Source organism: Zonotrichia leucophrys, chromosome 14 (genome assembly GCF_028769735.1).
Source record: "Zonotrichia leucophrys gambelii isolate GWCS_2022_RI chromosome 14, RI_Zleu_2.0, whole genome shotgun sequence".
Lineage (NCBI taxonomy): Eukaryota > Metazoa > Chordata > Aves > Passeriformes > Passerellidae > Zonotrichia > Zonotrichia leucophrys.
In genome coordinates this window covers 4,123,897-4,150,582 of record NC_088184.1, presented here as the reverse complement: position 1 = coordinate 4,150,582, position 26,686 = coordinate 4,123,897, and the positions used below count along the sequence as shown (strand labels likewise).

The following is a 26,686-nucleotide window of genomic DNA, read 5'->3' as shown; positions in this document are numbered from 1 at the left end:
TTAATTTCCTGGGGTTTTATTACCACCATCAGTTACTGTGCTCCAGCAGAGGCTGGAGGGACTGATTTATTCTCCAGTGCCCTTGGCTGGGTATTGTATATCGACTGGTGCTGCTGTCATAAATATATTTGGGTGAAGAACTGTCTCCCATTCCGTGGGTAATACTAAGCAGAGTTAAGGTTTCAAGTGTCACATACAAGTGGGTTTATTTCTACTGGAAGAAACAGGCAATTATTATGGCCCATTGAGCTCAGATTAAGCATTTCCATCAAAAAAAAGAAAAAGAGCCTAGTGCTACAATCCTTGTAAAGCTGTAAATGCAAATGGGGACCATCTCATCATCCATAAAAAATAATCTATAGTTTTATAGGCTTTTCTCTCTCTCCTTTTCTTTTTGCCCTCAAATCAGCAACATATTCCAAACAGGAACATTTTACTGAGACAAGGAAAAGTAGAAATTCTCCAAAAATAAAAGAGAAACACTTGTAAAGATTTTTACATTAAAACAGTTTGTAGGCAATTATTTCCTTTTGCAAAATGGCTCCTTTTAACCAACTGAGAAGCCTTAAAGTCCAATTTTCACCTTTTCTTAGCTGCAGGATAAAATATGTTTCTTCATCAAGATTTTTTATATTGCTTGAACATCACAGTTACCTAAAATTGGGAGTTTTGGGTTTTTCTTTGTGTGGTTTTTTTTTTGCTTTAATTTTTGGTTTCTTTGTATTTTAACAGCCTGAGCTGTATGCCCAAAGCATGGTGCAGATCACAGAGACAGAGATGTGACCAAATTTGCCTCTGGCTCCCTGAAAGTATTCAAGGAAATTTGAGGTGCTGCAGAATAGCCTGGAAGTTCCTTTTCCAACATCCCTGTGAGCAGAATCCCTGCAGGGTGGCACAAGAGCAGCCAGCACTGCAGCTTTCCCTGTGCTCACATCCTGTCACACAGTTCATTCCCTGCTTTCAAACACAGTTTGGGAGCTGTGGGTCTTTGCCATGACCTTGTGGAAGGTTTGGTGCAGACCAGGACAGTGCTGGGTTTAATTTGGATCTGTGGATGACCAGCCCTTGGATATTAAGGCTCTGGAAACTACCTTACACAGGACTTTTATATAAATTCAGAAAATTATCTTGAAGAAAATATCTTTTACAATTACCAGTCCAGAGAAACACTTGTGTGGGAAAGCCTCAAGATGAAATTCTGGATGTATGCTCTGCATGGAGCAATCCCATGAGAAACTTGATCTGTGGTCAGCATTCAGATATAAACTCCTTTTACACATAAAGGACTGGCCACAGCACATTTAATTTCCCTGCATAGCACAGAAAATATTACACAGAATAATCTGAAGGCAATGCAGTACAAAGAATAAATGGACACTATGAAAACATAATTAAAAATACTGTGATGTTAAAGCAGCAAGCAGTATAGAATTAAAGTCTGTTATTTTGCAATGCAAACAGGCCCAAACCAAGCCTGGCATATTACAGGTATTACCCTACTCACTGCAGCACAAACAATTCCTGTTTCATAAGCATATCGTTCTCACAAGAATTTACTCTTGTAAAATCTTGCACCTTTGGGGAAAAGGGTTTTAAGTTACTTTCCTTAAAGACTCTGCAGAAAAAATAAATGCAGATAATGGTATGAATACCAATTAAGTGATAAACTCTGAAGCTAGTGTAAATACAGAATAAAGAAATTGGCGCTACTAATTAGTATCTGAGTATAGGTACTGCTGAATTCTGAGGGTCTGTATTACCCAAACAAGGCAATAAATCTGATGTGCTGCATAAGAGGTTTTCTGAAGTAAAGATCATAGACAGAGATGACAACTAAAAACTATAGGCCAAGAATGTACGGTAAAATTAAAACAGGGTTTAAGTAAAAAACCACCACTTTACATAGATTTTTTTTCTAGATAATTACTACCAGCCTATTAAGGTGGCAGTTATTCCAGCTGCAGGTAACAACTCAGAAAAACCCTTCAAGGCAGAGGAGAGAACAGCAGCCTGACAATGAGGATATCACTGGAGACAGGCATGGATTTCCAGACAATTACAAAGCCAGCTTTGTTACAAATTGCTCCTACAGACACGGCCTGGTGCTATCAGCAAACATCTGCAAACCTCCTCACTGTGCCCGTGTGCTGATAAAACTAAGCCAAGTTCTCACAGTCACCCATGCCTGACAAATTACAAAAAACCCAAAACACAGCTTTTATCTGGCAGATCCACATTATTGGCTGGAGAGGTCATTACAGAAGGAACTGGTCTGAGAAAGCAGATATTGCCAGGTCAGCAAGAAGCCAATGAACTGACAGATATCCAGGCTTTCATTTGTGCCCTTCCTCAGAGCTGCTCTTTTTCCAATTAAAACATTAATCTTCAGTGTCATAAAATGATAGACTGTGTGTGTATGTGTGTGTTTATATACGTAAAATATGTTATAATTATATTATCTAAATTATATACTATATTATAGTATCATTATATTATCATATATATCATATATTATATATTATATAATATATATTATATATTATCATATATTATATTATCATATATATCATTACAATAAATTATCAATTTTTATATGAAGTGATCCAAATCCTACTAAATGGTCATTCTGCAGTATTAACCTCATAGATCAACTATCAGCAAATTGATCTGCAAAACTTACTTTATTCATCTGAAGATAAAAAAAGGAAAACTTTAGAATGTTTAATATTAACAACTATTTCTATTCTAGGATTGTTTTTAAACTGATAGATAATTAATAGCATCCTATTATGGTGTAATTTAGTTGGTTAATCAAGCTATTGATTTTTTTCTTTTGTTTTTGGTATGGGTTTTGTTACCTTATAGACACAGATATATACTTTATATACATGTTCTTGTCAGTAAAATTTGAATGCAAAAAAAGAGGTGAAGACCATGAAGTGCATTAAAATTACTGTCTGTTCTCATCTATCACTCTACCTAAAAGTTGACATTTTTGTGGATAACTTCATTACTTATGGAACACATGTGTGCTGCTTATCTTTAGCTCTTGGGAGAGAATTTCAAGGATGTGAATGTAAGATGAAAGTTGGTCATTAGTACCCACACACATTTTCAGTAGGACAATAGGGGTAATTTAAGGCATTAATGACAATTAGATACCTTTCTGTTTTGTACTGGCAATGCAGTGCCAGGTTCTGTGCTTGCACAGAAATCAAAACACAAGTGTTGTGCTCTTTGCCACACTTATCAGGGTTTTTTTTTGCTATGAATCTTTTGACAGAAGCAGAGGTTGCCTTTGCTGCACTAATTTATCAAGTTGTGGACTCTGCAGGTGAGATTCTTTCCCTGGAGCACAGCAAGGATGTGTAGGAATTATGTTTTTGTGAAGTTTAGAGAGAGAACTTCACATTCTGTGTGTGATACTAAGTAAATACACCCAAAATCAGGAGTGTGTTTTCTTGGGTTTCAAATCAATTAGTCCCAGAGGGTAAAACCTGTCTGTGCCCCAGCACTGGGGCTGTTCTTACCCTCACAGCACCTGGCTCTGCATCAGGGCTCACCCCCTCTCCATCTCACAGCTCCTCTGGCCATTTCTGTGCATGCAAGAAGCTTGAATCAGCAGAAAGAGGAGGCAGGAATTTAATGAGCTCTAGGACCAAGCCTGCCATAAGGAGATTTTTACACAGTTTTTACAACTCAGGTAATGTTCCTCAGTGGAACTGTAGGTTGTACAAGCAGGCAGAATGTTTGGCGCTCAGAGCCACAAACCAATCTCTTTGGAAAGCTGTTGATGCTCACTCGTAGGCCATGTAAAAAACCCTGGTTTGGTTCTGATTTGTACTGTAAATCTTCCTTCCCAGAGGCAGCACTCTGCCCTAGCTTACAGCAACAGAATTGAAGAGGAACTCTGCTGCAATGAGTAGCTTAGACTTAGTGATTTAAAGAAGAGTAAAACTCTTCTGGCAGTCATCTGAAGAATAAATCCTGTTCCTTGCATTTGCAAAATTGCTCATAGATTCTCTGTGTCTCAGAGCATTCCAGAGATGTGGCAAGGCAGTGCAAATGCTTCTATTGCTTGCACCCAAGGATCATTATGTAAAAACTTGCAAGAGGTTTCCAGGTTCATGATACCAGTAAGAAATCACAGATGCCATTTTGGACTAGATGACCTTTAAAGTTCCCCTAAACCCAATGTATTCTATGATTCTAAATAAGCAATACAAGCAAAACACTGATGCCTTAAGATTTTGGCTTTGATATTTTTCAAATCCTATACTGCATTAGTGCATTACACTGAGCTCCATATAAAGTGTAGTTAGCTGTCTTCACATTTTGGTCAGACAAAGCAATCCCTCTGGGATTGCTGCATCCAAGGACACACCACAGCCTCAGGCCCTGAAGTATAAACAAAAATGAGTTGGGGGGAGTGAACTGGGGGTAAATGACTTCATTAGCTGAAGCTGTAATTGGAGGATTAACCCCTGATGTGTCAATGGACCAAACTTATAACTGTGTGAAAAACTCGTGCCCATCATCCATCCTGGGTGCAGCCTCTGGGAGGCTCCTGACTGCCCAAAGTGTATCTATTGAAGGCCTTCAATAAATACCCACTTTTATTCTCTTAATCTTGTCTAGCCTCTGTTGCAGGTGGCCACTCCAAGGCACCAGCACAGTCCATGCAGTGTGAGCAGCCACACATGCCATTGCTCCTATCCAGCACTGCTGGCCAGGGTGTGCACACATGAACAAGGCTGTCCCTCACACTGTCCCACAAAAGAACTGCACAGCTGGGATTTACACCTTCACTGATAGCCACACACTGAGCTCAAGAGACTCTGTGTCACTGACGTATTTCCTGAAAAACTCCTTTGCCAGGATTTTTCTCCTGAGAAGCCTCAGAAATGAAATGTAAACAATAATTATCTGATTGATTGGGATGTGGTTTGGAGGTTTCTTACCAACAGGTGCATCTTTGATAGGTCCCATTGTGGATTGTTTTTACTTGATGACCAATCCCAATCCAGCTGTGTCAGACTCTGGTCAGTCACAGGGTTTTTGTTATTCATTCCTTTCTAGCCTTCTGATGTCTCCTTTCTCTTTTCTTTAGCATAGATTTACTATATAATTTTCTTTTAATTTAATATATATCATAAACATGGAGTCAAGGTTCTCATCTCTTCCCTCGTCCTGGGGACCCTCAAACACAGCCATGACTCTGCACACTCTTGCTCAACCCAAGAACTGCACCTTGAAGGAATTGCTTTCTGAATGGCCCAAATTCTTTTCCTTCCTGGGGAGATGGACCTTTCATACCCTGGCAGTGTTTAGCTGACCTCCCCATTACCCATGTAGCCATGGGCAATGAAACAGCTCCTTACAAAGCCAAAGTTTCTTGGAGCCTGCAGCATTGGCATGCTGAAAGTGTTTTATTCTGCACAATAACCACAGCCAATAACTGCACAGGGAAGGAAGGGCAGAGTACCTTAATCTCCTCTCCTAAACAGCTTAACTAACTATAGGAGATGCAGTGCCTGGCATTCAATAACTACTCAGTGCTTTGACTTGTTCCAGGAAAGCATTACAGAGACTGTCAATAAACTTTAATTAGCAATATATTTTTAGTGGCACTGCTACAGCTTGCTGCAATGAAACATTTCTCCCAAGAATTTCTAAAGCTTTCCTAAAAGAAACCTTGACACTTAATAAGGAAAGGCATTTAGAGATTGTCATATAACAGCATCCATTAGGGCACTGTATACTTCTCACTCAGAAGTGGTAAGGTTACCTTGAACATGTAACTATAATTTAAAGTAGTCTTTACTTTTCTGTTAAGAAAATGAGCAATCATAGGCAAAAATCAGGTGCAGCTGACAAAGTTAAACACTTTCTTTCACCTTTTAATGAGACCACAGCAGTGGCCTTACTGTCCTAAAAATAGCAAAGGAGAGGGAAACATTTAAAACTTGTGTATGTGTGTGCACCTGCATGCACAGCCAGGCTCATTTTGCAAACGAAATGTCACGTTCTTCAATGACCCCCAGGATAACAAGCTTGAAATTGTACCTTCAAAACTGTAGAGTGTCTATAGCTTTTGAAAGAACTGCAATGGAACATTGCATGCCATCCTCATGCATCAAAGTGCTGCTCCCAACAGCTCCAGAAAACTTTGTGATGAGCTGTGATGAGGTGAGGTAAACTGTGACCTGAAATCCTGTCCCTTGAGAAGGCAGAGAGAAATCTTTTACTGTATAAACATGAAAGATCTAAATATCACCTCCTTTTGCAATAAATATAGCCCCTTTTCTTCACATAACTATACATATCTTCACTTTTCTGCCACACCTTGGCCCAGATTGAAAGTCATCAAGGACTTTCAGAGAAAGAATCCATCTACAAGTTTTGTCACATTTATCTACAGCTCTACATAGAATAGAGATGGAGAGGGGGAGAGAGAAGCATCTCTTCTGCTTGGATGTGTGTTTCCATTACAGGAGGGAACAAACCAAACTGTGGCATTAATGACTCATTCCAGCATCAGAATGCTCATGATCAATATAATAAGTGCACACACCATTCAGAGGGAACATTTCACCTTCATTTGCATGCAGGTGACACTCCCAGCTGGTGCCCAGCCTGTGTTCAATACACCACAGCTGTAGCCTCAAGCAAGGTGTAATTTACACTCTGCTTTTCATTCATCTCCAGTGTTTGGAACAATCCCATGCTGCTTTTACACCTCAATTTCTACAACTTCCTACACTAAACTTTGCAATGGGGTCAAGGTGCAATACTACAAAAAGTATTCTCATCTGTGTTGTCTTATATATCACAACATCATTATATGTTGTCTTACATATCAAGAGTTCTTTTATCTTTATGGTGCAAGGGTTCCACTTCCTCAGAGTTTCATACCTCCTCGATGTTTCTCGTAGGCAGCTCCTCTGAGCACTGACTGTTCCTGGTCCTTGCAGCAGCCATCTGACTCCAGAGCCCACCAATCCTCTCTTTTATACCACTTGTTCTTATTTGCTACAGGTGTGGCCTGTTAACATCAGGCCTGCTCCTAATCTTTAGTAATAGGGTCCAGCTGGACCTCATTGGGGGATAAGATTACATTCTACATTACCTTCATTTACCCATACTATGTCCCCTTACACATCTGCATATTATTTCTTTCTGTGCTCCTTTTTCCTCCCAGAAATGCTGTACTACCACACATGAAGAAGCAAAGTGAAGCCAAGGCCCTGAGGTGAGTCCCACACCTGCAGGAGTGTGCACATGGCCTGAGAGGTGTTGGGTCAAGCTGCTCAAACTGAAACCCCTGTTCAGCCAGCTCACTGTCACCCCAAACAGCTCTTACTGAAGCAGGAATTCCCAAGTACCAGCAGAAATCACTTGAGCTCCTCAAAGCTCTGATGTAGGTGGCCCTTGGACAGAAGTGTGAACAGGAGAACTGCAAAGAGCAGGAGCAGCACTGTGCAGCTCTGTGTGGTTTTTCAGATTAATCACAACCTGGCCCAGTGCACCCAAGGTCCAAACAAACTCATTATTTTTAAGCTAGACACCCTTCATGTTGTGCCATATTCTTGAGCCTGGGATTAGTTTATGAGACAAAACGATTTTTAGTGCTATGATGCAGAAGCCATTCTAGCCTGCTAACTACCTGCAACACCAAGATCAATTCTGAGAGTAAAACATCAATTACCTCACTTACAGAGACAGGATAAGCAGCAATTAAAAGGGTAGGGAATGCTGCTCTGCATGAGGTTACTTGTCTGGTTTTTCAGTGTATCACAGCAATTGTTTTCATTTCTAATTGTGTCTAGAGACTGGAATTCAGGCCTTTTACACCTCAGCGTGCATATTCTGAGACAGGGATGTCTCATTACTAAAATAAAAAATTCCTGATGTGTCTCAAGCAGGCACACACAATTAAAAATAACAATTAATTTCCATTGTGAAAAGATACTTTTGCTTAAGAATTATGACCTGGGCTCAGCTACACTGTAATACCGATCATGGACAAATAAGTCTAAACTATGGCATTTCTGGTATTTAATACCCACCCTTACATAAATAAATGAATCTTGAAGGAACTGAGCACCTCTAGAGAAAACACAGCCTTGGCTTTGCATCTGCATGGCAGACAGGTCTCTGAAGTTTTGGAAGTTGAGGAAGGCCATGGGATATTCCTGAAAGCCTGGAGACAGCAAATGTCCAACAAAGGAGGGAAAGAGCTGCTGTTTGCTCACACCAAGCAGCACTGACAAACTGAGCACAGGTCAGCAAGAGCCTCACACAGGTCCAGAGACAGCAAAACCTTATTTAAGTGACCAAACAGGCCATATATGTACATTTAGCAACCTGGAACAGGTATCCTTCCATACCCAGAGCTGGATCCAAGCCCTGTGATGGAGACAGCCCTTCATGAGACGTACCAATGGAGAGCTCTGCAGGGATGTTCTGCTCAGAAATGCCCTGAGAGTTTCTCTGAACTCCTCCAGCTGCTGAGCTGCTGCTGGGATGGGTTTTTGAGGGATCTGAGCCATCCAAACAACCCAGGCACCTGGCTCAGGTCCCCAGAACCTGCAGGAGCTGATTGCCACTGGACAGTGAGAGAGCTGGAGACCCTAAGTCACAGAGATTCAGTGGCTCTACACCATCCACACAGTAAAGCTCTTTTAAATAAAGCTCCATTTTTAAAGGATGATTGAAAAAATCCTTCCATTCTAAATAAAGACAAAAATCTATTCTACAACATGACACTACACGACATTGGTTATTTTTTTCTCCCCTTTTCTCCAGTCTGAGCTCTCACTCTCACTTCACCAGCCTCTGTCCGGTTGCTGGTGAAGATAAACCCTGTTGTAAAAATGGGAAAGCTCCTTGTGGGCTGTGCCCTTGGCAGGGGTGCAGCAGTGTGACAGGTTACAGATGCAGGCTGCCAGGAGAGCCACACTGCTCGCTCAGTGCCTGCTGCCCATGCCAGGAAGGGGCAATAATTCACTAAAATCACTGCACAGATTTCTTTACTAAATAAAGCCAGACTTAAAATACATCATGGAGATGTCTTGCTGGTTGTGGTGGTGTTGTTTTTTGGTTTTTTATCCTAAAGCCTTTCATTTGATTCCTGAAACACTGTAATTCATATGTGTACATTTAGCAGCCTGGAGATTTGGGATTAATAACACTGCAAAGAAAGGAAAAAAACCACCAAGCAACCTACACCTGTTTGATTTGTATCAATCCTGATAGGTATCAATCCTGAGAATTCTTTTTACCTAAAGGGACTAAAAAAACCCCTTCATTTCATGAAAACAACAAATTGTGAGCATCTATTAAAGAGATTTTTTTCCTTTGCTGCATATTTTATAGTGGTTCTCAGTGCTGCTCGATTCCTGGAGCTGAATCTCCTGAGTAAGCACAATTTGACCATATCTTAGAGAGTGTGTGTGTGTGGTTTGCATTCCAAGGCTGGAGCCAACATTGATTTTATTTCCTTTTAGTATTTTATAGTTATTAGACTGCAACAAATTTTTTTCTAAGTCAAGTATGGATTTAAATACGGAAGAAAAGAAGTAAAGGTATTGCATCTGTACTATGCCATAAATATAATATATTTGTGATTTCTGATTTTTTTAATTTCTTTTTTTTTTTTACTGTTCCAGTTAGAGGGGAGATAACTGTGTGCTTATTTTATGTAGCAGCTCCTCTGGAAAGCCAAGGGAGACTCTGAAGCCCTGGAAACATCCATGGAGTGCTGGTCTGGCCTCTCCTTGCACCTCACCAGCTGTTTTCTCCTTGCTTTACAAGGAACAGTGTTGCCACCATCTGTCTTTAGGAGAAAACAAACTGAAAACACACACAAAACCCAAAACCAAACCAAACCAGTTGCAAAACCAAGCCTACTAAGAAAGAATAAAAAGAGGAAATGTTTTTCTCAAGGCAAGTCAATAGCATAAGTGAAATGGGGGTGTGGGAAAGGATTGATATCCATATCCATAGGGATTAGAATAGAAAATGGATTGAGTGCAGCACAAAAAAAAAAAAAAAGCAAGGGAGGAGTTTGTCTGCATTTTAAATAGCTTTCCTATCATTATCTAAATATCCATCTTCATGGGAAATAAGACAAACTTGGCATCTCAAAGGGAGAATGGGGAAGGAAGATGAGCAAATTTTGATTTTATTTTATAGTTCTGAACTAATTATGTAAGAACTATGTCGATAATAATTTCTTTTTGAAAAGAAAATAGGTTCAGCAGCTATCTAGGTATTAGAAAAAAAAATCTTAAAGATTTCATACATTCTTGTTGTACATGTCGTGTTCCAGCTTCAGTAATGTGGAATGCCTGGGGCCCAGAGAACAAGAGAAAAACTATTCTTCATTACCAGCTTATATAAAATCCCTCTCTGATGTCTGGAATTATTTTCTAAAAATGAAAAAGAACACTGCATTTTACTCCTTGTAGTGCTCAATAACCAAGTTTCAAAACTCATTTTTCCTCTGTTGTTCAGAGGCAGAGGAACACATGAAGAGTGGGAAATTCCCCTTGGTGGTTCAGCTCTCACTAAGCTGAACAACCCCACACAGGATCAGGATAGCACAGGTAAAATCTTCCTAAAAGCAATAAATATTCTCTTGATTGGACTGCTGGCACTCTGTCACTTCCAATGGGAGTTAAAGTGATTTTAGGTGGAATATCAAGTACTGTGTTCTACCAGGGTTGGAGTCAGGTTCAGCCTTGCACCAAGTGGTCGATATTAGGTTTTTCCTCCCCTACTGAACACTCTCAGCTCACACATCCCAGAGCAGCCAGAGCTGCTCAGCCCATGCCCAGAGCTGCCCCAAACCCACAGCATCTCATGCCAGCTCCCTCCCCTGCTCCAGCAGCCTCAGCTGAGAAATGCCACGTGCATGGCCTCAATGAGATGGAAAACAGAGCACAGAACATTTTAAACATTAATGCATTATTGCTGACAAGTCTGACACGATATTCTGGTATTTACAGGTTTCAAAAAGCTGATATTCTTTCCCTTTGACTGCCAGTAAAATGTAGCCACATATATGTTTAAAATGGTATTATCATGCACAACACCAATGGAAAAAGATATTATCAACACCTATGTTTAGGTCTAAGAGCATCCCACAACACAAATATATAGTGCAAAACCCCCAGAAATACGTACTGAGTTTAAGAATCAGGGCCTGTTTCAACATGAGAGCAATTCTGCTGTTAAATAAAAAAAAAAATCTGCACTACCAGTCAACATCCCTTCCCAGTGGGGCCCAGCTGTACCTGCACTTGGCCCCAGCTGGAAAAGAAACAAGCAGGACGTCAGCAGAACTGAGGATCACCATGATGACTTTGATTGCTCTGGAAATACTTAAAAATAAATAAATAAATGAAAAACAACTCCTTTTTTTACCTTGCAAGAGTCTGCATTTAAGAGACAAATGTGGCAAATCATAGGAGGGGAAAAAAGAGGGAACATTCTGCTTTCCTTTAATATCTAGATCATGTTAATTGATCCCAGTAGAGCCCCTCATTGCCAGACTACTGCAATTAGCTCACCGATTTCTGTATTTGTATGATCTTGCTTCTGCTAATTACAGATGAAACAATCCTTTGGAGGAGGTTAAAATTCCCCTCTCTTTTCCTGGGGAGAAGCATTAACACCTTTTCAAACACTTGCAAGTTTGTAAGACCTTCCAGGGTCACCATTTGCATTACAAGTTTTTTAGTTCAAGAGCACAACTTAGAAATTGGCAAAGGCAATGACACTGAGCAAGGCAAGGAGAGGCAGCAGCACCTTGGCACTGCAGATCCATGGAACAATCAGATTCCCTGGAAAAACGTGGTTCTTCACCTGCCCAGTCCTATGTGCCATGGACTAAGTTTCAGCTGTTTGTGAAAAACAAAAAATAAGGAAAAAAATAAATAAAGTTCAGCATTTACAGAACCTCCTCTGTTATGAAGATACCATGTCTAACTTCACGGATGACTGGTGGCATCTAACAACTTATTTGAGAGAAAAAAACAACAAACCAAAAACCATTAAAAAACCCATTGCTGGAGTGAGTTTGTTTGGACCAATGCCTTCAGGCTATCCATTACTACTTCAGTCTTAGCAAACTGTCTTCATCTTGCATAATATTGAGGTGTTTTGCCTTTTTGCCTCAAATAACCGCAGTAATCTCAGAGAGAGGAGGGAAAATATCTGAACTCTTTCACTTAGACTTTACAGAATTATTCATAGCAGCTTGCAGGCCTACTGGGATTATTCAAAACTTGAAAAGAAAGCCAATATTTCTATTCTAATATTGCATGTACAGCTCTGCAGCAATTATAAAACACACTGCTCAGTACTTTCCTTAACATAGGCTGGCTTGAAATTAATTGTTCTGGAAAGAAGTAAGTAGATCTCATTTACTGCTGGAACATAACTTGAATACAGTTTTCATGTATTAAAATTATTCCCTGGTGGCTAAAAAGGAATGAACAAAGTCTCAGGGAAGGCAAGGGTTTGTTCCACAGCAATTAGCTACCATCACAGAGTCTGAAGTTGCCTTCTCTTTATTATTACTCCTATGATGGGAGGTTAAAGTGAACTCTTAACACTTCACACAATCCAAACTAGGTTTAGAAAATACATTTCACACAATCAAAACTAGAAAATACACAATCTACTAGAACATTCCTCACAGAAAGAGAGGCTATGAACACCCAGGATCGTGGTATTACATTCACAACTTGGTCAACTCCTATTTTGGCTATACTGTAATATTTTTTAAAGGAAAAAACCCTGAAGAACATGACTTCTATTTTCTACTTGCAAAGAAACAGAAAGATACAGTCTTTGTTATCAGCTCACTTGAGCAGCCTGAAAACCATTTCAGGCTTATTGATCAGTTATTAATCTACTATTTAATTATTTTTTTCTATTGAAAACAAACACTTTGGAATACTTAGAACCCTTACGATAAATAATTTCCTTAGTTTTATCCCTGAATTCCATTGTAACCGTGGTAGGAGTCTTGTTTCTTTTGTCCCTTCTGTCCCCACAACCCTTCCCAGTGGTACCCAGCTGTACCTGACATAATCCACATTAGGGAGAAAGAAGCAAAGCCCCACACAAACACTGGCTGATCATTTCCCCACAACACTAAGAAAATTACACTGAACTGAAAGGGAAACGGAAGGTGCTGAAGATGCTTGAATTGCTGGCTTTGCTTCAGCAGGGCATTAGGCTGAGTGTGCAGCACAATTCCTGCTCAGACGGGTGCTGCAGAGTCCAAGAGGCTTCAGCAAGGCCTGCAGAGCTCCTGATCTCTCACAGCAGTTACCAGCATACTACAACAGGAATATTTTGGCTTGCTTGCTATTTATTTAAATAGTTGTCCCCAAACTTCCCTGCCTCAACAAAGGAAAAAAGGCCAGCAACAGCAGCAAAGTGATTTTGTTCGTGGAAAAACCCCCTATGTTTGCACATAGAAATAAAGGCAGGTTCTACTGAAGAGTTTCAAGACCTGTGAAGTGTCAAAACCTCAGTCTGGTTTATGCACAAACACTTGTATCTGAAAAGCGGCAAATTTCTACAGCTGAAACACAAAAATCCCTACCCAGAACTGGAATTAAAGCAGTCAGTGATTTCCAGAAGGCAAAGCACAGTGATCCACAGATGGGCTCAGGTGTCTCCTCTGGTGGTGAGGCAGCCATCCATTTCCCCCTGTGATTGCCCAAACCCCACAAACAACAACCCTTGGACACCCTGAATGCTGAGCAGCTCCAAGATCTGTCATTTATCCCCCCCCAAACAAAAACAATAATTGAGAAATAGTGCTGACAAGGGATATGGTGAAAAGCCCAGTCATGGCTCCTCTGCAGCTTCCAGTGACTTTCCAAGCACAGCAGGAGGAACCCAGTGCCCCAGGGAGATCCAGGAGAGCAGGACACACCTTCCTTGAACACTGCCAAGGGGTTCCTGCATGGAACCTGCAGCCTCCTGACACCCTCCATGCAAAGCTGGGCCTTAAAAGGCCAAGCCAATGACAGTAAACAGGCTCATAGAGATTAATTTCATGATAAAAACAAAGTATCAGTATAAAAGTAATAGCAGAAAAGTTAATATTTTAATAAGAACTGAAAGACTTAGTCCTTAATGTGGCAGATACTGTATTTTGGAAAAGATTCAGTTGGTTTTATAATAAGTAGATGACCATTGAATCTAAATGGTAGCCACAGGTCTGTCTGTACTTATATTAACAAAAGTCCATTCTTCCTCCAATCAACACCTAACACTGACCAGACTGAAATTAGCAAACATTGGCACAAATTAACTACATTTGAATTCTTCACAGGTCTGTTAGAAGTATTATTGTTCCCATCAGGTGTTGAAGCCTTCCAAAAGCCAAACTGATTTGCAGCCCAGGTGGCTGGCGGCTCCCAGCTCAGCAATGGTCCTTGCTGAGCAAGAGACCAGTGATCAGGGTTCAAACGCCCACAGTTAACTGGACATCTTGCACACATCTTAATAGTCACAGCTGGTTTGATTAAAAGACATGGTTTCAGATGAATTTAAGGATTATCTTTTGCAGGCAGCCAGGCTGCAGTGTTTGAGTGCCACTTAAGGTGGTGTTTAATCAGGAGAACACGGCGGCGCTGCCCGACCAGGCTGCCTCCACTGCTGCCTGCTCCATTTTTCCCCATAATTGCAGGATATACTTTATTGTGACAGGGGCCCAAGCAGTGGAATTCCAATATGCTATCCATCAGGTTCTCCATTATTGGATTAGCTGGATGTGGCATCATTACCGCTGCACTTTCATGCCTATCATTGATCGTGGCGTTCCTTCTATTTCACAATTAATGCAAGTCAGCTGGATTGATCAATCTTCTGATGAGTTTGAGCCACAGTCAATATATTCTTATGGCTCTGTGCTACTGATCTCTATGTTTTATAGCTGTGCCTAAGGATTTGTCATTCTGGCTACACATTTTCTTTTTTCCTTTTTCTTTAGATACTCGTGCTCCCACCTTTCTGCCTGAACCACAAAGTGTTTATGAATGACTCACGTCGCATGAAAAAAAACAGGGGGTAACTAAATTCATCACTGGAAAGAATTTTCTTAAAAAAAAATAAATAAATCACACTCTTGAGCTGAATGCTGAAAACACTGAGCTTCCAAGTAATTGCAGAGATTTCATACGAGTGCAAGAACTTCCATTCCTTGCTTCCACTGACAGCAACTTTGTGAGATGTGCAGATATGTTAACAACTTGATTGTGAATATTTTTCTAACACCATGATAGTTCTAATTGTTATTTTAAACCTTACTCTTCTTTCAGAGGGTAAAGAAGTGTGCAGGAAAATCTCTTGACATTGAGAGGGAGAATGAAGTGATGGGGCATTAGGAGAAACGGAGAACCACAATATTTGCTTAACACCATTCTTGTTACCCTGTGTCACACACGTTGCTATTCCATTTTTGAAAATTTTCTTTACAGAGGAGAATGCAGTTACTGTCATTTTCTAATAAAAGACAGACTAGACATAAAAGTGCAATAATATACTCCTGAATATTCTTTGTAAATGTGTCTTTTATCTGCCTGTTACAGAATGTGCCCAGATCAATGCCTGTACTTTTTAATGTCTATAAAAATAATGTGATTAAAAAAGAAAAAAACACAAAAAAACCCAACAGCAAGCCAGAAAAACCCAAACAAAAAGTCACCAAACACAAACTAAACTAAACCAACCTGAAAGTTGAAAGATCCATGTTAATGCTGGTTCACTATTAGAGTTCCATTTCCATTCATCTATATACCATTATAAGAAGCCTCAATTAACAGAAGATGCCAAATTTAAGTATAAGAAAAATAACTGAAAGTTAGACAAAGAGTAAAGTAAGTTAATGAATACATTCAAATTAGAGTTTGGACATTCTGTACTGGTTTGCACACACAATGCCCTCATTAAATGAAGAATAATTGCTTTTTTTCATCACTCTCTCATCTGGTTGCCAAAGCCAGGACTGGTGAGAACTACAAGGTATTAGCAGTGATAATTACACTGCAGTTTTGTGACAGTGATACCACAGTTTTAAATACCTTGTTTCATCTTGTAGAATCTAAAATCATTGGTAAAAGCCACTTATAACTGAAGCCTTTTTACAATTTATTCCAACTCAAAAAGCAAAACAACCCCTGAACCATTTTTTCCTGGAAGCCCTGAAAATACCACCAACAAGGAAGAAAAAGAAACAGGTGGAAATTCTCTGTTAAATATAAAATAAGTTTTATTCAAAGTATGTAATGTGTTCCCTTAAACATCCTGGCTTTGAAGAGAGCAGACATTTCACATTATTATAATTCAGTCCCACTAAAAGGGCTCCACCTAAACTAAATTCCATTGCATTCCTAGGAAATTTGGAATAAAAAAGGCAGATCTTATGCCTTAAACATGGATAATATAATAATAACATATATATAAAATATATAACAATAATACAACATTGAGCCACTACAGAGCTTTCAAAGCACTTGGAAAACCAAGGAGCAGCCCTTTCCCACCAGTGCCAGGCAGAGCAGGGTCACTGCTGCAATCTCTCGTTTTCTCCACCTGGAAAAACATGAACTAAGCAACATGCCAAATCATTTGAAGTCTATTTAAGTCTTAAATTAGTTCATGGATCTATATTTAGGCTGCCTACATATATGGCCTGGATTTAGAAATGCAGAGCACAGCAAATCTTAGCACTGTACCCAAAAGTGCTCACATCTTTCAGGAATCAGGCCATTATATTTAGATGCCTAATTATGGGTACGAGATTTGAACAAACTTAGCCTAGAGAATTTTAGCCTAGATAGGTGCTTATGACATCACAGAGGTTTTGAAGTTGCTCTGATATGATACACTATGGCAGAGAGCTCATATTCATGTAGAAGTGAAAAAAAAAACAACCAAAAAACCCCACCTGGTAATTATAAATAAATAACAATTTAATATGTTGGGTAAATACAGAGGAAAAAAATCCCTATTTTATTTCTGTTAAAAAGACTACAGTTCTTCAGGTGCAAAGGCAAACAAATTAACATTCTATTTAATCCTGTAACAGGATTAATGCTAAGGATGGATACATGCTAAGCACAGAAAATATTTGTTTCAGCAAAGTTGGCACTAAGGTATCAAATAAAGACAACTCTTAAAATAAGGTAATAATTATTCTTAATGTGCAAATAATTTTTAGTTTCTTAGATATTTGGGGGTTTCTTTTACATCACACCATATTTCAAAGGGTATTGGAAAGCAATCCCAAATCTTGCAACTAAATGATGGATAATGAATTTTTAAATTGTAACTACAAATCGACTCTTTGAGGAAAACATGCTTTTAAATTATTATATTATTATTTATTTTAAGAGGGAATCAGCTAATTTTTTTTTATATACATAGTCACCAAATGACTCAGTCTGCTGGGAATATGGATATTAAAATGTTTTGTTTCTGACACTGGTGTAGCCTGTTGGAGCCACGTCAGAGTTTCAAACAGAATCTTTTGCTTTTCTGAGCTGATTCTCTTCCCAAGAAGTGATGGCTGCACTTGGGCACTGCAGAGATCCCTGCAGGTTTGCTCCCACAGAAAATCTCAGCTTGATAAAACTCCCCACGAGCACCAGGGGAGGCTGAGCCCAGCTCCTCACACAGCCACAAAAATCACGGGGGGTCAGGTGGGCTCTGAAACCAGAGCAGGAATGCAAAACTGGTGTGACTTTCTCTGCTGCTGTCTGTATTTTTGTGGATCACTAATGCAAATGTATTTGTGTTTTCAGGAGCTTAACAAGAAGAAAGGAGCCAAACAGAACACTAAATTCTTAACATTGCTGTGATTTATGATGTTTGGGATGGGTTTGCCCAGTAAAACAGGGAAGGGCATCAGGAATTTAGACAGATGTGAATTCAAAGAAATTTCCAGGAAATGCTGCATGGCTACACAAACTAAAATTCCATCAATTACTCAACCTGCAAAAACCCCTAAAAATAAACATTTCATATATCCATAAATCCTTAATTGTCTTGTACAGTAAGAAGGAATGAACCAAATATTTTTGCTTTCAAATTTTGTATGGAAATCATAAAAAAGAACACTGCGGGCACCACGTACAACAGAAAAATTCCCCTTCCTGGGCCTAATCTCGTGGGTTTTTAGTTCTTGCATGGCCAAAAAGGCAGGCAGGCAGCTCAGATAACAGGATACACACACTCACCTTCTGTTTCTACCTCCTCAAATAAATGTTCATTACTTTTTCAAAGGAAATGACAAGTAATTTATGAGGTAATACACATAAATGCTCCAAGCACGAGAAAACACAGCTTTCAAATAATGCAAAGAAACTTATATCTCTGTGGACTTTAAAGGTATTGCCAGGTTCTCTGGTGCAGAGGTGTAGTATAAATACTATAAAATGCAGTAGAAAGCATTAAGCAACACACACTTCCTGCTGAATTATAGATGTAATCAAAATGAGCAAACACACAACATCACTCTTCACCATGCTTGTCTTCCTGGAGAATTTAAGCTGAAGCTCCAGCTTTTGTGTTCCCTGGGTTTTATGCCCTCTCCATTGTTTACCTAAGAGATTCTGAGTTTCATAACATGTCATAGCACATCATAAAAAAGCTATAAACCTGGACATTTCTCTTGAAAGTCATAGATCAAGTTCCCACCAACACCAGCCCCAGGAGCTGATTTTGATTCCAGTTAGATGTATGTTTCATTGCTTATGTTTTAACACCATTTTAAATATTTACTTAGCATCTTTCTAAAGACAGAGCCGGTGTCATTAAATCAGAGAGCAGAATTGTGTTATGGAAATTGTAATCATTACAGCTTGACCTAAAACTGCTAATGCAGGCTTTTCTGTCGTCTAATTTTGCAGCCAGAGAAGCAGTTTCCTGTGGCTCACTGATCCTGACAATACCCTCAGACCAATTCCCATGATTCCCTCATCGTGGGCAGATATCATTTCAACAGATGTCAAGAACAGCTAAGTGCACTTAGGCCTATTTGTTAAATTCCTGGGGGGAGGTAGATTGGCGAAATTCATCCTGTAATTAAACCGCATATTTCTTTCAAGCTGCCTCTTCCCTCTTCCCTTCATAATCCCTCTGCCTTGCATCAAATCATTTAGGCACTTATTGGCCACAATCAATACAATATGAGATCCATTAATTTAGTCCCTGGGAGGTTTGCTGGGAAGAGCAGCCTTGCTCTGCCAGCATTCCCAGGCGTTCCTGTGAGCCACAGAGCACCTGGAGAGGATTTATGGCACCTCCAGCCCCTGTGCCCACCGCTCTGGGCTGCAGCCAAACCCACAGGGCTGGGATGGGATGGGAAACACTGAGTGCAGCCCCAATGCAAGCCCAGCCCATCCCTGCATGCAGAACTGCAGCAATCAAACCCCAGTGTCATATTTTCTGAAAAATCCCTTCACCAGGATTTCTTCTCCCGAGAAGATGAGAAGCCTCAGAGAAAAATGTAAATAATAATTATCTGATTTGCTTTTCCTCTGTTTGCTGCTTTGAAATGTGGTCTGGAGATTTTTCATCCAACATGTAACTTGTTTTTTCTTAATGACCAACCACCATCAGCTGTGTCAGACTCTGTGGAGTCAGTCACGAGGTTTTCATGATCATTCTTGTTAAGCTTTCTGATGTATCCTTCCTCTATTCTTTACTATAGCATTCTTTAATATAATACAATATCATAAAATAATAAATTAGCCTTCTAAGAACATGGAATCAGATACTCAATTCGTCCTTCATCCTGGAGACCTCACAAACACCACAGCCCAGCTTCCCATGCTCAGGGCCCCTCACTGCACACAGGGAAATGGGACTGGAGAGAAACACCAATGAGGGGTCTCAGGCACAGATCCACTTCAAATATCTTCCACCCACATCTCCTCTCTTGCCTTGTATCTTACACATCTTCCTCTTGGTAAATGTAGTTGGCTAGAATTTGGTTTTATTCTCATAAATGGATGAAAGCAGCCATTTATTTTTATTTTTTTTAGAAAGAAGATATAAACAGAATTCTAAAATTAGCCTATGTTTCATTTTTAAGGATATACTGTTGCATTATATATTTATAAGCAAATATATCAACGAGGTCCCTAACATATAACTGTGAAACTGAGGGCTTAGAAGTGTCAACAAGAAACCATATTAAAGGCTTCATAAACCCCAAGCATGTAGCACGCTGGGAAGCTATCAATATGTGCACCAAACAACGTGTCATTTGCAATTAAAATTGTATTTGTACAGAAACAAGGACTAAAATTGGTACACACACAGATTACTAATGTGCTAGACTAACTTGGGAAGGGAAGGAAAAAAATTCTGAGGCTTAATTGGATTATTTCGCTGCAACTGCAAAAACAATCTATCAGACAAACAAAAATTCCATATAAATTATTTGCATTTAATTTTTAAAGCAGTGGACTAATTAGAAAATGTTTCTGCCCATTTCATAAGGGATACAATTTGTAACTTTCAGATTAGCAAATTCTCATTTCATTGATGTTCTGTGGTCACTTTGAGCTCATTTCCTGTGACAGCACAAGGAAAAGGGCAGTGTTGGGGTGTGGCTGGATCAGTTCAGACCCTGGGGTGGCTGGAGCACTCAAGGAGATCTGCAGGAAGGGTGAGAGGAGAGGAAGGAGCTGTGGGAAACCCAAACAGACCCAGCGGCATGGATGTTTCAAAATGCACTCGTTAACTGAAATTCCTAAAGATTTTCTTCCCATCTTTTGATGCCTCAGGTTTCAGCTTTTATATTTTTCAGGTTCTGTGCTGCTTTAGTGTGTGGGTCTGGGCTTCACATGATGGGATGGTGAGCTCTGTGCACAGAGCAGGGAGACAAAACAATTCCTGCTCCAGCTGGGCACCAAGGACAAATGACCCAAATCTCAGCCCAGGAGCACAAACACCGTGGGCTGGAGAGAGAAAAACAAGCAGGGTGGGACTGCAGGGGCTAAAGCTGGAATGGGACAATGAACTGCAAGGTGCAAATGGAGCAGAACTGATCCAAGGGAGAGACCCCGTGACTGGTTGGGCATTTTGTGACCATTTTGGTTCATCTTGGGTGCAGCCCTGGCTGGGCTCTTGTGCTGCCCAAGGTGGATCCGTTGAGGAGATCCTTTTAATAAATCCCTGCTTTATTCTTTAGCTCTGTCCAGCCTCTGCTCTAGGGCAGCCTTCACAAGGCATCACTTTCACTCCCGCTCCTAATGTTTCCATGGTCTCACATATTTAACATTTTAAAGGACCACACTCTTTATATTTTCATTTCTATGTTATGTTTGGGGTTTTTTAGGAGTGGGAGTGATTGCTTTTTTATCCAAATTGAGTGGGAAAAACAGTGTTACTTCATAGGTTCTAAGTAGACCTGTAATAAATTATGGTAAAAACAACCACAATACATACAGGAATGTTTTCAACAGTGGGGGTAAACAAAAAAGTTAAAGGTACCACGATGTCAAAATCCTGTACTGCAGAAAAACTGGTAAAATCAAAGAAAATAAAAATACATCAAGTGTTTTAAGGGATTTGCATTCCTCTACAACATATTTTTTCTCTGTGTCTAAAGGAACTTTCTAGTTTAAATTGGTAACATCAAATACAGGTTCAGCACTAAAAAAATTGGAGAAATCACAGCCATTCATTTTATAACCAATAACCCTTCAAGTTTATGAGGTTAACTTGAGTGGAGTCCTGTCCTCCTAACTGGAGAGGAAAGCCCAAACCATTGCCATTTATAGTGGTGACTCTGGCACTAACTCAGAGCCAGAAATTCACTTGGGATTCTGTACCTCTGCCTTTTCAGGACATGTTTAACCAGATTATTTTTGTCTTTCAACTCCACAACCTCATAAGGGACTCAGCCACCTCCTAGACTCACCTGGTGCCTGCTCTTGCTCAGAGCACGACCTGCAGCCACTGCTAATTCCTCCTGAAACTCAGGATTTGGGGTTTTTTTGGAGAGGGGGGCACTGTTGGAAAGGTATCTACTCTCCATCTCTAATAGACAATTTCACAAACATGACTCCCATAAATCTCCTTCACTGTCCCATCGGATAAGGCAGGAACCTTCTGATTTCTCCAAAATTTTTGTAGGAAAGACAAATATCTCTTACCAAAAACCAAAACAAAACAACAAGGCCCAAACCAAGGCCCAAACCAAACAGAAAAACCCAAAATAACACAAACAAAACCAACCAAACAAAAATAAACCAACCCCCAAAAAAAGAAACAAAACCAAAAAAACAACAACAAAACAAAATGAAACCAAACAAAACCAAAAAAAAAAAAACACCAAAAAAAGCCACCAACTCCAAAAAAATACACCACCTGCTAAAAAAAAGGAATACAGTACATGCTTTCACCATGGAAACACACTGCCTTAACCTCACACCCCTGAGAGCTACAATTATGCACTCTAGAAATTAAGAAATTATTAGGAAAAATACATTATCATCCAGGCAAATACTTTTATTATACTTTAATTCATCAGAAATATTTCTAAACTCTCCCTGGGGAAAGAGTACAGTTTAAAATTGCTTACATCATTCTTAAAAGCTGAAATAAGCTTTCCTGTTTCATCTTTTATAATCTTATTTTAAAGTTTGCAAAAACTGCTGACTTGGTACTGCAAAACAGATAATTATTCCAAATATCTTTTTTGGGAGGTATTTTTCTAGGTATGCCTAATTATTGTCTGCTCTTTTACATTTATTTCTGGATGTCATGGAGATTTGCAAACAACAACAAAAAAACCCAACACAACAAAACCCACACTGGGTACACCTGCTTAATGACAATAATTAGGTTACCATTAATTCCTAGAGCTGTCACTGCAGGCTGGGCAGGCAAATAACAAAGGCAGGTAGCTTCAGATCAAAAATAATTAGTCTGAGGGGTTTTTTTTAATATTACTTTGAGGACAGTAGCTTCATTCCATCTTTTTTTTTTTTTTTTTTCCCCAGGTAGCCATTTCATAATTACAGGAGAACTGCCTGAGATAACTCCTCCACTCGAAGGAAACGTCTGCTTTCACATTTCCACCCTCTGAACTGTTCCTAATTTTAGATTCCCTCAATTGTAGGAGGGCAGAGGAGGAATCAGCATCCCCTGAGTGCTCTCCCACTCAGCACTTTGTGGGTTTGAAACTTCTTGGGATATTTTTGTGTTTATTTACAATTTCCTGATGGATTTATTCTCCACTAAATTATCAAGTCTTCCCTTGGACAATTCTAAAATCTACAGATTTAGAATTCGCAACATCCTGTTGCAAAACCTACATGTGGCATCTGTAAGATGCTTATTAAGGTGCCTCAGACTAAAAATAGATCCAACAGACAAGGAAAAGGAACTAACCCAAACATGGATTCAAAGAGTTCTCCCTTAGGAGTATTTCAGCTTACCATTTATTTTATTTTAATATGTTACCTCTGGTGCCAGCATTTTGCATAAAAAAGGACCCTCATTCCCTAAAAATTCCTTTAGAACTACATAAAAAGGCAAAACTAAGTCATAGAAGGTGAAGTTTCAGCCATTATCAACTTTGAGTCATTATTATGCGTAACCATTCCAGCACAGATGCAACAAAAACAATTCTGTCACAAACTAAGCAAGGTGGTCAGGAAATTTAATAATTAATTAGAAAAATAAATAATAAAATGTTGCAAAACACTGAAGTGACACATGGTAAAAATAGCAAAAAAATTGAGAAATGCAAGAGTTTTCAGCAAACTCTTTATTTTATCTCATTTGAATTACCTTCTTTTCCAGCTATAATCAGGTATAAAAACAACTTGGCTCTTTACAATAATTACATTCTAACTGTGTGATTGCAATAGCCTGAAGGCTCAAACTTGGTAGCACCTACAGATTATTCTATTTTATAAGTATTATTAAAAGCAAATAAAGGAAAGATTAGCATTATATAAAAAACACTGCACTAGAACACCGCATTAGGAAAATAAATAGTTTTCTCCTTAAAACAAGGAAGTATGAAGTTAAGAAAGTTCCATTTCAGACTCCTAAAGAGACGAGATTTTGTGCTACTATTTATTTTTATCCTAACATTCAATTTCATTATAAAAGTGGGGGACATAGTGCCCATTTTGTGTCTTTTTGCAAAAACTGTTCAAAAACTTATTTTGTTTGTAGAAATTGTGGCTTTTTTCCACAAAGAGAGAGTAGGGATGCTCATCGCTGTGCCTAGGGCAGCAGCAGGACAGACACACAGATTTAATTCTGAGCTCCTCAGCAGCTCCCAGGGACACCAGCCAGGCTTTGAAGGGTTGGTGCTCTGCTAAAACCATCCCCACTTGTCACAGACACATTTTATGAAAAATCTTTTCCTTAGGATTTTTTCTCCTGAGAAGCTGGGAGGTCTCAGGAACAAAATGTAAACATTGATTATCTGCTGCTGTGGAATGCAACAGGTGCATCTGGGATTGGTCTCATGTGGTTGTTTCTAATTAATGGCCAATCACAGTCAGCTGGCTCAGACTCTCTGTCCGAGACTGAAGCTTTTGTTATTCATTCCTCCTTTTTCTATTCTTAGCTGGCCTTCTGATGAAGTCCTTTCTTCTATTCTTTTAATATAGTTTTTATATAATATATATAATAAAATAATAAATCAACCTTCTGAAACATGGAGTCAGATCCTCATCTCTTCCCTCATCCTAAGACTCCTGTGAACACCATTACACCCACTCCCTTTTTTTATTTCAGGAAAGCCCTTTCTATCCTCAGAATCCTTAAGACCTCTGCTGTTCCATGTAAGATTATCCTTCTCTTCCCCTTCTGACACCAGTTTCCTTTCTTCCCACCCTTCCATAACCCCTCTGTTCCTACAGTTCTCTGGCATTTCTGTGTAAAATCACCTCTTTAAGCCCGCAGGATGCAGAGTTCACAATCACACACAGGAGTTTCCCAGTCTCCTCCCAAGCAATCCATCTGTTAAGGAAATGTGGTTGACAGAGCCCTCTAATGAATGTTTTGTAAGCCAAAGCTAAAAGCCAGTTCTTCATGCTCATGCTCACCCCATCTCTACCCCACTTTCTGTGCCATCAGCCAGACAGCTGATAATAATTCCTGCTGTAATTGCCCTCTCCCATTAGCTCTGTCAGCTCCCTGTCTGCCATCAGCTTTTTCCAGGGGTTCTAAGAGATGCCTGTCCTTGCTTTCCCACTCTTTTCCCCACACATCTTATTTTTGGCCATTTATCACCTCCTAAGACATTTTCATATGACTCATGGGGTCAGCTCTCTAATGCAGACATTTGGAATTGAATCTTGTATTTGTCAAATCTCCTCATGGATATCTAACAAGCTTCAAGTTCAAGGCAGAACTTTCTTTCTCCTATTTCCCATCAGCTTCCAGACCCTCCTTTCCCATAAATTCATAATTTTTAGCTCATGGGAAATCTTGCAGATTTTTTTCTGTGTAGCATTTCTAAGATCTAGCATGTGATATCCATCTGAAGAACTTAAATTCTCATTTCATCACATCGCTTTACAATTAACATCTTTTTTTCCATCTTGGCTCTACTCACGACCTTTCAGATTGCTGCTGCCAGAGCAACTTGGTGAAATTATTGTTCAGACCATTTCAGGCACCTTTTTTATCATACCCCTCTATCCCCTCAGAGTCTTTCCACCTCTCTCCTGAACAGAAGCAGCAGGGTGGCACCTCTGTAAACTGAATATCAACTCCCTTATTCCTTCAGAAAGTGATATACCACTTTATCACTGATATCAGTGGCCTCACTGTAGTTATGGTGAAAGGTTATCTACAGCCAAAGTACAGCCTGGTAACCCCTTTTTTAACATCTAGAACACAATGCAAGATTCCACAGTTCATCACTGATCTCTCTTCTCGATCCTAACAGTCATACTTTTTCTCTTTTCACAGAATTAACTAGGCTGGAAAAGATCTCTGAGATCATCAAGTCCAACTTTTTCCCTTTCTTATTTCCCATTCTTAAATTCTGAAATGGTTTAGGCTCCCCTCTCCATAGGTGAAAACGTGACACCAATTAATTTGCTTGCAAGGCTGAGATTTTGGAGAAAATGGGGAGAAAAGTACAAAAGTGTCACACTCTAAAAGCTTTAAATGTTACACTCAGGATCATTTGTATCATTTTTGTTGACTCTTATCCTTTCTGTAATGTATTGTTTTGTCAGCTTCTAAATTACTGATTTTAATCCATCAAGCCAGGCAGGCCCACAATCAATTGAGAGGTACAAGAGCAAAAAGCTAGCTCTTAATCATTATTAGTTCTTTGTTCAAAAGAACTCTGCTTTAACTTTTGATCTATGTACCTCAGACAATGCAAAATCTATTTGTTTGAGTTTAATTTTAATCAGTGCTTTGTCTGGTAATTAGCCAAGGAGGATGACAGCATTCTGGGGTAATTTCTAATGGTTTTCACAAAAGAGAGTAAGATCACCCCACTCAGGATGATGTTTTGTGTTCTAAAAGAACAAAAATAAATGAAATAAATAGAAATATGTACTAAACATGCATAGAATACATCATACATCCCACTTTTTCTCTCAAGACAAATATCTTTATATGAAAAAAAAATTGACTTTTTTTTGTTTTTGGCCAT

At 39.4% G+C, this 26,686-nt stretch overlaps 1 protein-coding gene across 25 annotated transcripts in view; it reads right to left on the bottom strand.

The window, feature by feature from the left end:
- RBFOX1 (RNA binding fox-1 homolog 1) overlaps positions 1 to 26,686 on the bottom strand; it is a 1,152,005-nt gene that overhangs the window by 369,234 nt on the left and 756,085 nt on the right. The window contains exon 1 of one of the 25 annotated variants that reach the window (XM_064725911.1): positions 6,067 to 6,141. The exons of the other annotated variants lie outside the window; for them this stretch is intronic. Within the exon in view, the coding sequence (XP_064581981.1) occupies positions 6,067 to 6,117 (51 nt within the window). The 5' untranslated portion in view covers positions 6,118 to 6,141. Of the gene's footprint in view, positions 1 to 6,066; positions 6,142 to 26,686 lie in introns of those variants that run through there. 25 annotated transcript variants of the gene reach the window in all.